This window comes from Chionomys nivalis, chromosome 1, assembly GCF_950005125.1.
Source record: "Chionomys nivalis chromosome 1, mChiNiv1.1, whole genome shotgun sequence".
Lineage (NCBI taxonomy): Eukaryota > Metazoa > Chordata > Mammalia > Rodentia > Cricetidae > Chionomys > Chionomys nivalis.
Window position 1 is genome coordinate 127,346,636 of NC_080086.1, and position 12,065 is coordinate 127,358,700.

At 42.9% G+C, this 12,065-nt stretch overlaps 1 protein-coding gene across 2 annotated transcripts; it reads right to left on the minus strand.

Moving 5' to 3' along the window:
* Window positions 1-912: 912 nt before the first annotated feature.
* On the minus strand, window positions 913-12,051 carry Ndufaf7 (NADH:ubiquinone oxidoreductase complex assembly factor 7). Of its 2 annotated transcripts, XM_057791340.1 has the most exons (10): window positions 11,954-12,051; window positions 11,524-11,687; window positions 10,356-10,436; window positions 9,431-9,541; window positions 8,046-8,259; window positions 6,890-6,948; window positions 6,335-6,445; window positions 3,554-3,697; window positions 2,149-2,322; window positions 913-1,717 (listed from the first exon to the last, which is right to left on the minus strand). In XM_057791340.1, the coding sequence occupies exons 1-10, from the start codon at window positions 11,988-11,990 to the stop codon at window positions 1,502-1,504; spliced, it is 1,311 nt and encodes a 436-aa protein (XP_057647323.1). In that variant the 5' UTR covers window positions 11,991-12,051; the 3' UTR covers window positions 913-1,501. The 2 variants fall into 2 exon arrangements, with proteins under 2 accessions (XP_057647323.1, XP_057647333.1); XM_057791350.1 differs by lacking the exon at window positions 10,356-10,436.
* Window positions 12,052-12,065: the final 14 nt, after the last annotated feature.

Genomic DNA, 12,065 nt, shown 5'->3' on the forward strand with positions numbered 1-12,065 from the left:
CTGTACAGCATCTAAAAACTTAGACATCAGGGCTGGGAAGATGGCTCAGAAGGTAAAGTGTCTGCTGCACAAGCAGAAGCGCCTCAGGTTGGATCCCCAGCACACGCATAAAGACAGACACCACAGCGTGCCTGCAACCCCAGGGAAGGGCAGAGACAACTGATATTTGGCCAGATTAAGGAACTGAGTTCAGAGCCACAGATTCTGCTTCAAATATGAAGGTGAAAAGCAATGGAGAGAAAGATGCCCTCTATCAACCTCCACATGTGCATGTCGTGCCCAGAATGTGAGCCCAGGTGCCTACTAGACCATAGGTGCTGTGGCTGAAGTGTGCATATACCACACACACCAGTTAAACAAAGCCTCACTCATTCTTGTCTTAATAGACTAAGATACAGAACGGGAACACCATTCTCAGTTAAGCAGCAGGAATAAGTGACACACCACTATATGGCTAATACTGCCAGGGGGTGGTGGCACACGCCTTTAATGCCAGCACTTGAGAGGCAGAGGCAGTGAGTTTAAGGCCAGCCTGGTCTACAAAGGTGAGTTCCAAGACAGCCAGGACTATTACACAGAGAAACTGTCTTGAAAAAACAAACCAAACAAAAATGGCTAATACTGTTTCCCTCTGACCTTAGAAGGTTGTGCTACTGATAAATACTTCCCAAGAAAACTCATTTACAATATTAATATAAAAGTTCTATGGACCAAAATGACAACTTATTACAGAACTAAAATTTTACATTTATCTGAAAATACAGAATGAACTCAGCTTAGGAAATTATTCCTGGATAGTCTATAATGCTCTTAAACTCTTATTTCAGTACAAATCAGAGCTGCTGCAGGTTTTTTTTTTACTATGACATTTATTCTTTAAAATTTTAGTATTAATCTGCACTAAAATCCACAGATTAAGCCTTCTGACACCTGCTTCCCCATCAGTTCTTGTCCTTCATCCTCTCTCCGCACATGCACACCACAGAACAGACACTAAGTCACACCAGCATGTTCATTTAATTCTCTCCGTCAGCAAGACCAGGATCAACACGAGAAGCTCTTGCATCTGACTTTGTTTATTTACTAAACCTTAGAGATCCTTCTATCAGAATATATGGCTTTTCCTTCTGTAAAAAACAATATCCGGAGCTTTTGACTCAGACCTCTGGAGATAACCATTTACCTTACTTCCTGTTTCCGACACACCAACCTGTGCTCATGTATATTTTTAAAAAGTAAATAGAAATACAGCAACTTGCTTCATTAAAGGAAATTTGATATCACAATAAACTACTTCACTAGGTTGCAAACAATTGTACCAAGAGTTAGTTATAACCTTGAACATTCAACCATTTTGATTGTATTTATGTAAAAGAGGCTATTTTATTGACTGCAAAGAGATAAATAGTTTGAACATTACATTACCTTCAATATACAAAATGAGTTTCTTTTATTTTGATTTTTAAAGCACACTGAGGTATAAAAAGTCCAAGTTGAACTATCACTGCCAAACAAGTTCATCAAACCCAGCTACAGATGATGTGGGGGTTTTTGACTGACGGGCATTCCTTTCTTGACTTGCACCATGAAGTCTCTGATGAGGTAGCAAGGCAAAGAAGTTGAATCTTTCTCCCATCTTCTGAGGGTTCATTAACATATCATACCCCCGAAGTAACTGCTGCTTCACGGATGCCTCATCTGCATTATCTAAAAGAACCTGGAGGGGGAAAGGTCTTTAACACAGGCCACTGCAGAAAGAATTCCCCGCTGCAGCACTAACAGTGACTACAGTCCTCCAGCAGACCAATGCCCCAGATGTGATCACGGGGTGCTTACATCTGTAGATGCTGTGACCCCAATGTACACACCTGCATCTTTAGCAGATGTCCCAGGTGATTTGCTCTGTAAGAACATCAAAGTGTCCTTGGAAAAGGAGTTACAAAACTATACAATTCAGACCCATGAGCATGTTTTTTCTTGGGAGCCTCATCCTCATATAGAAACACAGGAAGCTGTGCCACATCCCAGCTCTTCCTTCTGCAAAGGCTACACCGGGCTCTGCTCACTTCCACAGCATGAAGCTGGTAGAGGGTCCTCTAAATAACTTTTGAAATGAAGATATTTAATGTTAGTGAGATAAACCATTACCTTCAGCCGGACATCGATGCCCATGTTTTTTAAAAATGTCCGTTGCTCTACTGGCCCCAGAGAGGCTACTTTTCCCTGGGCCATTCTGCGCAGATAACTGAAGTCCACATCAGCTGTGAGGTCGGCTGTTCCTGGAGCAATTAAGACATCGTGAAGCCGGTGTCCACAGAAGCCCTGGAATTAAAGAATAGTTTTGACTGTTCTGGTTAATATTATTGAGATTAAAGGAAGGATAGCATTCTAACACTTCTTTACATTGTCAGTGGCCTAAATCTGTGGTTTAAACCCTAGGCAATGACATCCTCTCTCTGAACAAGGTGATACATGGAAAACCCAACAGAATATACAAGGTTAGAATGTCTGAAGATGTTGCCCTTGACTTAAAGCTATTTAACATTCCCATTAACGCTGTGGCAAGTTCCGGTCATCAGCACCTAGGCAGTAGTTTACAAAACTTACCTGTCAACCACAGACTCCAAAGCGCCTGAAAATACGGGCGTTTGCACCATCTAGGCCTGCCCTACCGTGATCCTGGAGGAGGCTAGAGATCATCAGTCTTACCATGTTCTCCCAGCTAAGAATTCCCAACAATAATGGAGCCAAAAACAAAGAACCACTGATCTAGAAAACGAGTAGCAGCCTTCAGGTCTACATACTCCTATGAAAGAATATTCAACATGCTTCAGGTCTACATACTCCTATGAAAGAATATTCAACATACTTCAGGTCTACATACTCCTATGAAAGAATATTCAACATACTTAAACGTTTTGTCATTTAAAGAACATTTAGAAAGTGTTTAGGAACAATAAAAGAAAATACATGGATAGAAAAACATGTTAAAATAGTTTTATTGCGGGGCTGGAGAGATGGCTCAGAGGTTAAGAGCATCGCTTGCTCTTCCAAAGGTCCTGAGTTCAATTCCCAGCAACCACATGGTGGCTCACAACCATCTATAATGCAGTCTGGTGCCCTCTTCTGGCCTGCAGGCATACACACAGACAGAATATTGTATACATAATAAATAAATAAATATTAAAAAAAATAGTTTGATTGCAATGTCTAGGTTAAATGTGCAAAGCAACTTTTGTTATTTGTTTGTGTGTGTGTGTGTGTGTGTGTGTGTGCGTGTTTTAATGAAGGCAGGGCTGAAACATTAATATGAAGGAATTCTTTCCCAAAATTTGTATTATTCCAATGTTTCCTGGGCTCTGTGCATATCCAGGCTCTACACTAAGGAAGAATGACTGTAAGATTCAGATTGTGGGTAATTGTACCAGCATAATTAACATTCTAAAATGAACATAACTAAGTCAGACAGCATGAAGAGCAAGCTAAGGCAGCCTTCGGTGAACTCAGGCCAGCAATGGAGCGGGGCTCAAGAGTGCCCCTGTGTGATACGTACTCTGAAGGTGTCTGTCTTCGTTCCATCGTGACCATAGTCGGCAATCAGGGCAGCGCCTCCAGTGAGTGCAATGCGCTGAGCCACTTCCTGTATGATAATGCCCGCGTCGGGACAGACTTCTACATGGTCCCTTCTTTCATTGTGCTGGTGAGGGAATCACAGCACGTCACTTGAGAGAACTGGTTTTCACTTTCTACAAGTTGAACATTCTTAGTTATAATGACTTCAACGTGAATGTGATCGACATCCCTTTCATTATACAGAACATGGTTCTTTTCATGTTGGACATTAAGTTTGTAGACATTTCAATATTTATTTTATTTACTTTTTATTTTTTTGAGACAAGGTTTTTTTTTTTTTTTTTTGGTTTCTCGGGACAGGGTTTCTCTGTAGCTTTGGAGCCTGTCCTGGAGCCTGCTAGCTCTTGTAGACCAGGCTGGCCTCGAACTCACAGAGATCCGCCTGCCTCTGCCTCCAGAGTGCTGGGATTAAAGGCGTGCCCCACCACCACCCAACAAGACAACTTTTTTGTCGTTTTGGATGGGGTTTTTTTTGTTGGTTTTTTGTTTTTTTTTGTTTTTTGTTTTTTTTTTTTTTATTTTTTGGTTTTCGAGACAGTGTAACAGTCCTAATTGCTAATTGTCCTGGAACTAGCTCTTGTAGACCAGGCTAGCCTTGAACTCACAGAGATCCACCTGCCTCTGCCTCCCGAATGCTGGGATTAAAGGCATGCGCCACCACCACCCTATAGTTTATATTTATTTATTTATTTATTTATTTATTTATTTATTTATTTATTTATTTTTTGGTTTTTCGAGACAGGGTTTCTCTGTGGTTTTGGAGCCTGTCCTGGAACTAGCTCTTGTAGACCAGGCTGGTCTCGAACTCACAGAGATCCGCCTGCCTCTGCCTCCCAAGTGCTGGGATTAAAGGCGTGCGCCACCACCGCCCGGCCAGTTTACATTTTTTTAAAAAAGCATATGTACTCTGAACTTCCCACATAGTCAAGTGCAGTATCATTTTAAATAGCATTTCCCTATATTAGTATATGAAAATATAGTTCATTGGGCTGTATGCATGTGGAGAGGCCAGCTAACATTAATAGTGACTCAAAAAGATACTTTCAAAAGTACCACTTAGGGGCCAGCCTGGTCTACAAGAGCTAGTTCCAGGACAGGCTCCAAAACCACAGAGAAACCCTGTCTTGAAAAATCAAAAAAAGAAAAGTACAACTTATAAAAATCCGACTAAATCAGATTGAGTAACCATGCTGCCTTCCGTGAAGGCAGAAAGCAGTTCAGCGGTTTCCTGCATCTACAGGCATCACTTTATGAACAAGTGACAGGCTTGTGAAATTTTGTTACCATCTTCACTATGGAAGCCCACCATCCTTTACTCCCTGTGACACCTGAAAACAAAGTAATGACCTACAGTGATGTCTCTGCCTGTGATGGGGCAGGCATAAGAGATGTCGAGTCACAGATTTAGGGGCAGACCCCAGCAATTCCTGCTGCCCAGTGGATGACAAGATTTCTGTCTGTGTTCTGATAAACAAACTCTGGGCCTATAGTAGGGATTCAGTAAAATAAACATTAGCCCTAACGATATTAGATAAGCCAGTGTAGCTCCAAAAACCAAAGCCAGCCTCTTGAGACATCTGCCAGCAAGCCTGGGGGCACCTGCTGATTCCCATAGCTCCTCAGACTGATCTGCACCCCTGGCACCCTATGACCCATTTAAGGGCAAGGAGATCCCAACCCTCTCTAAGTGAGTGCTAGTCAAGAACTGTGGGAGACTACTCCCAGGGACGGGGACTTCAGGGAGGAGGTGGCACTTTGGTGACCTTATAAATAGGTTTGTCATTCAGACAGAATTGCACAAAACAGGAAAAACTGCTCACAAGCGTTTGGTCTGGTGCTATAACTTATACTCTGAGGAAAAGCAAGTAGGGATGTTTTTAAAACTGAAAACTGGGAAATTCTTAAGAGCAAGAAACCTTTTTCTGGGGTAGAGAAGCGGGAATAAAAAGGCACTGTGAAGTGCAGATATTCCTGAGGCTAACATGCTGTCTGGGGACCTTTAAAAACACAGCCCTGGGGCTAGAGTGATGGCTCAGCAGAAAAGAGCACTGGGTGTTCTTCCAGAGAACCTTGGTTTGATTCCCAGCATCCACGTGGCAGCTAACAATCACCTTTAATTCCAGTTCCAGGGGAACCGACACCCTCACACAGACATGCAGGGGAAACACCAATATATAAAATAAAACTATTTTTAAAAAGCTCCACACAGTTCAAAGATAGAAAGCTCTGGGGATCCTTCCTTAAGGGCAACAGAAAGCAGCCGTCAATCTGTCTACAGTGTGGGATCAAAGGTGGGTATGGGTTCACATGTGACCAAACAGCTGTGTTCTTGCCCAGTGATGACAGGAAATGTACCCACTGAAAATATACAGAGCAGACCATGATGCTCGGTGAACTGGCTGGCCTACAGCACACTGCCTTCAGATAAACAGGCAGATACACAGTGGGTCACATGGCGGCATGTGTCTTCAGAGGCACTTGGCTGAGTAAACGCCCCATCTTCCTCCACAGCAGCGAGATGACACACACACACAGACAGCTTCAGCCCATCCTCCTGACTCGAGGTCTGGGCTGTCACTGTGACTGTACCACAAAGCATCTCACGTGCTGCCAGCACTCCAGAGCACTGGGAAGAAGCTAAAATGCCAGGAAAACCGGCCAGACTACTCTGCAGTGACAAAAGAAAAGCTCAGATTCGTACTTGTATGAAGGCTTCTGCTGGGGTTGCACAAGGCGCCAGGACGAACCTCAGCTTATCAGAAACCTGTGGATCGATATCAACAAGCACTTCTCTCCATCCTTGTGGGGTTTTCTAAACAAAACATAAAAATAAATATTTGCAAGCTCTTAAGACATCATGTCCTGAAGAAGCCGTAACAAGCAGAGCTGTAGAAAGCAAGCGTCACAGGGCTGCTCAGGAAGGCAACCTCCACATGAGCAAGCGAGCGATCTGACTAACGACTCCATTACATGAGACACTCTCGCCGTAGCAGTTGCCGTAGATGGCACTGAGAGACTTGCCCAGATAAAGCTCAGTGACACAGTCATTCGCCACTGGATGTCCTCCTATGTCTTCATCCCAAAACTAGGAGTTCAGAGTAATCTTCCCAGGGGAATGAAGATTCTGGGTGCTATTTCATTTTTATTCATAGTCATGAAAATTCCACCTAATACTGACTTGAGCAAGCAGTGGACAAGCACTATAGTTCAATGGCACAGCGTTAGTTAATCATACACACGACTTTTCCATCAATACCTGAAATTTATGCACGGGAAGAACATCAAAAAACTCATGTGCGAGATAAAAGCTGTATCCTGTTTAAAAATACAAGAAAAATTAGTGATTCAGCATTTCAAAACAATTCTAATGAACATTAACCATAAAAAAGAGAGTGTCCAGTTCTTCAGCACTGGAGCCTGGGATGCTTCTATACTATCCTCTATGGCAGTGATTCTCAGCCTTTCTGATACTGTATCCCTTTAATACAGTTCCTTGTGATGTGGTGACCCCAATCATAAAATTTGCTACTCTGTAACTGTAATTTTGATACTGTTATGAATCATAATGTAAATGTCTGATACGCAGGCTATCTGACATGCAACCCCTGTGAAAAGGTCAGTCAACCCCTAAGGGGTCAGGACCTAGAGGTTTCCAATGACCTGAGAACTGAAATACCCCATGATGCGCTAACTCTTCATCATGAACTTCCTAAAAACAATGAGACTCAAATGTGCGAGTGGGGAAGCAATGTGAGCTCATATAATACCTGAGAAAGCTAAGGCCAGAAACGGCTTTTGGGGTCTTGCTGGAGAGCTTATCTCCTTACTAGTTGTCAAAGATTAGACTAGTACAGGGCATCTTATCCCCACACCTTACTTGCCTTTGGGAAAGTAAAGGTTTCTCAAGAGATTAATGACGAAACCCATCCACTATCCCATTCTTCAGCCCGCTGCTTTCAGCCATTTCATCATCAGTACTATCCTAGCTAAAGGGAACTGCTGCAAAGTACAGAGATTTACATTTTTATTTGGTTTGCTTCCTATAAAACGATATGAGGGCTGGAGAGATGGCTCAGCAGTTAAGAGCACTGCTTGCCCTTCCAAAGGTCCTGAATTCAATTCCCAGCAGCCACATGGTGGCTCACAACCATCTGTGATAAGATCTGGCGCCCTCTCCTGGCCTGCAAGGATACATGCAGGCAGACACTATACATAAATCAAAAAAAAAAAAAATATGAAATACACGGCATCTTCTATTATAACGTCCTGTGCTAGAAAAGGACAAGTCAGCTATTCAACGTTAAAGAAGGGACTTGGAAGCACTAACGTTAGATTGCAGGAAAGCACTGTCGGCCATCACGGCTGCGAGGGGTCCTGAGCAACGCTCTGCCTTAAGTCAATGTGAAGCATACCTTTAGGGACGTCCTTCAGATCTCGGTACCAGGAGACTGGAATCCCAGACTTGCTGACACCTTTCATGTACACCAGGGAGTCAGCATCTCTCTCCAAAGGAAGCTTCTCCTCTGTCAGCGTCAGCGCTTGAATCTCACTTAACTTTGGGCTCACCTCTACTAGGTGGACCGAAATGTCACAGCTTTTTAGCACAGACCCAAGCTGACTGAACACCTAAGACAAAAAGAGAATACTGTCTTAGTTACTGTCCTATCGCGTGACAATAGTCAAGACAACTTAGAAAAGAAAGAATTAGCATCATGGTAGCAGGCAGACGGACGTGGTACTGGAGCGATGGCTTATATCTTATCCACAAGCTGGACAGAGAGTGAGGATGGGCATGGTGGGGGCTTTGGAAACCTCAAACCCACTGCCAAGTGACACACCTGCTCTAACAAGGCCACCTCCTTATCTTCCAAACAGTTCTGCCAACTAGTGACATTCAAATATATGAGCCTATGGGCCAACGCACCACACACGGGCAAACAGTGTGTCACGTGGACGAATTTCTGACTGCTCACCACAAACATTTATTATATCACAAGAGTATTCACTGTTAGAGATGTAACCCTGACTGCGTACCACAGTTATTACATCACAAGAGTATTCACTGTTAGAGATGTAACCCTGACTGCGTACCACAGTTATTACATCACAAGAGTATTCACTGTTAGAGATGTAACCCTGACTGCGTACCACAGTTATTACATCACAAGAGTATTCACTGTTAGAGATGTAACCCTGACCCAAGTCCTTCTCCAGCAACAGTATTAGAACCATACCTCAGTTATATGTAAAATAAACTGTACAACATGGCTTTTTAATAACAATTTACTATTAAAAATTAAAAGATGTAGCAACCCCTCATTGTTTCCAATCAAAAAAATTTTAAATGTCCAAGGAAATAAAATGTCTGGGGACATGATGAAACTATCCTCAGAACTAAATTAAATGCATTGGTTACTTGACTGACACTGAGATTAAAAAACATTTACAATTTTCCCTTTGCTACATAACAGTTTTTTTTTTTTTACTGTTGTAAACATACAGGGAAAAAAAGAAAATACACACATCTTATCCATCTTCTAGCAACTCAGTACTGAAGGCATAAATGACATCATCCAAACATTTCATATTTTTAGCCTAAACAACACCCCTCCATTTTATAAGCTTACAGACAAAAATAAGTAATGAACCATCACGTTACTCTGACATTGTATTTTAGCTGACAATTTAGGATTTGGGAAGAAGGACTGAAAACCTAGAAGATCAGTTAAAATCCCAAATTCAGTCAAAAGCAGAAAGATTAATCTACATGACTTAGAAATGGTCTTTTACTACGTACCCTCAAAATATCTCCAGTGAGGGTGCCCCGACCTGGGCCCAGCTCCACCAGCTGGAAAGTAGTGCTTTTTCCAGAGCTGATCCATTCACTTACAAACCACACCCCTAGTAGCTATAACAAGAAAAAAAATTACAGTCACAGCATAAAATTATACATAAATATGTACTTTATACAAAAGCAAAACATTTACCACTAATTCTATGTATGGTTTTAGACAGGCATAGATATATACAGATACACACACAGGAACTTCACTGGAATTACCAGGGCATTCACAGCAGAGGAAGCTTACTCTAAGAGCAAATGTCGTTAAGTCTGTCTCCTACAAAAGGCCCCATGGTGCGGACAAGCAGCCACTTACAGAAAAGTAATAGCGTTTGAAAACCAAAGGACACAGAAAACACAACTGTACCATCTCTTCCTACTCTCATGACTGACTTTACTACACCACCCTTAGCTGTAATCAATGTCTCTCAAACCTAGATTCCCCTTCTCTTTATGCACAATTTCTGATTTTTAAGTCATCAAAGGTACTTTGGGGGAAACAAATGAACCATGGTTTTGTTACTTACAGGGAGACCCCTGTAGGCAGGTTATGTCATAGCTCGAAGTGCCAGTGATCATTGTGGGTTTGTTTTCTGGTTTTTGTTTTGTTTTGCTCTCTCCTTTTCCAATCTCATATTTTATATGGTTCTCCTCAAACTTTTTCTATCTTCCTTCATATTTTTCCATTTCTTTTTTTACATATGCAGTCTGGGTTTCCCAAATGTCTTCTCCACCATTCCCTCTAAAAATGTGAACTATCTGATGAATCACACACACACACACACACGCCCATAAAACACTGTTACAGACTAGCAGAGCCTGGTCTGTTCTCAGTGTTTATGGCATTCATTCCTTTCACGGTCTACACGTTGGGCATTACCTCCCCAAAGATCTGACTTATTTCTGGTGAGGTTATGAAATCTCCTTTTTCTCCTAGCATATCATGATGCACATAATATCCCTGGGTAAGAAGAGGAAATGGAAAAGATTAATTTTCAAATAAGGCTTTCAAAACTACTCCTCCAAATGTTATATAATGCATACAGTGACATATCTATTTACCAAGGAAGTTATCTCTTCTGAAATAACCAAGAGAAAGGCAGAGTCTTCACCCAAGTTTTACATGGTAGTAGTCATTTTGCAAAACAATCACTCCTCAAGAAGGGCTGGAGCCATGCAAAGTTTGTCTCTACCATCCCTGCCCTCTCCCCACTCCTACAGTCCAACACGGGAAGACTAATCACCTCTGCAGCCTCCTCTCCCAAGTTAGTCTTGCCTGTGGGTGATACTCTGTTTCATGTGAAAATCTGTGTGTGTGTGTGTGCGTGCGTGCAAGAGAGAGAGAGAGATAGAGAGAGAGAGATCCAATTATATACCAGTGACTTAGTGGGCTTCTTTATTTAAAAAAAAAAAAAAAAACAGCCTTGCTTGTCTACTCCCATGCCAATGCAGTCTCATTTCTTCCCTTTTTAGTCCTCCTGTTTTTAGTCCTCCCGGCATCCTTACCAGTTCAGTCTACTCACATACATCTCCACTGACTGCCAACCCAAAACTAAATCCAGTGCTTTTTTTTTATATGTCTATCGTTACTTTGATTAGGTTTAATTATTTGAGATCATGTCTTACTATCTTCATATTGCAAGTTTAACCATAACACTTAACTTTCAAGAAAGACTCACTTGTATCCAGGCAGGGGGAAATGACCTAGAATCCCAGCACTCAGAAGAGAAAACGTAAAGACCCCGCAAGTTCAAGGCCAGCCTCACATATACAGCGCTTCCTCCCGGCAGCGAAATGCACAGCACAGTTAGAAAATCATCTTTCCTTTAACTCATGAAATTCCAAACACATTCTGTCGCACCTAACCACTGCAGAAATTTGCCCTGACCTCTTTATTGGCACTGCCCTTGAATTAACGCAGCCTGATCAACTGACAGATTAAACTACATTCCAAGGACTTCGGAGCTTGCTCATCGTCTGCCAGCTCTCGGGACCTTCGGGTTCCTGTGTCTACACACCCTTCGTGACTCGCGCTCCTCTGTGTTTACCTTGGCTGGATTGGTCAAAACCTCCTTCATGTATTCTGCCACAGTGATGGGACCTGTAGACTTTATTTTATACATAAGATGCCGCAGCATCGGCGTCACCTGGTGGCTTTCTGCTGGCTCATTCCCGGAGCTGAAGCATTTCCCTCTCCAAATACAGGGAATGCCTGAAAAGCACGGTTAGGCACCCGCATGAGAAACCTCCGTTTCATTTACACGCGCAAGCTTGCAAGAGCTTGCAAGGCAGCCTGTTTGTTACTAACGTCGCCCCAGTATCAGAACCCGATGCACGGAGCCCACGACTACCCCACCGCCAAGCCTCTCCGTGGACCACCTTCCCGCCCCAACTCCGGGCCCGGAAAACAACCAAGGAACCAAGGAGCCGCGACACGCGGTTTCCATGGAAACAGGGGTCTGTAGCTAGGACTCTTACCAGCACGGGCCACTCCACGTCTCACCAAAGCGTTCATCCCCAACCACGTCGGGGCCAGGCTCCGCCCTCGGGGCGGAGAGGAAGGGTATTTCCTGACACGCCCACTGACACG

Excerpts from the sequence above, each read along its gene's own strand:
- Ndufaf7 (XM_057791340.1), bottom strand. The coding sequence starts at position 11,990 with ATGAACGCTTTGGTGAGACGTGGAGTGGCCCGTGCTG. Across the intron at positions 10,437-11,523 it reads TTTTGACCAATCCAGCCAAG|GGATATTATGTGCATCATGA; the intron begins GTAAACACAGAG and ends CTTCTTACCCAG. Across the intron at positions 3,698-6,334 it reads CAGCAGAAGCCTTCATACAA|CACAATGAAAGAAGGGACCA; the intron begins GTACGAATCTGA and ends TTCCCTCACCAG.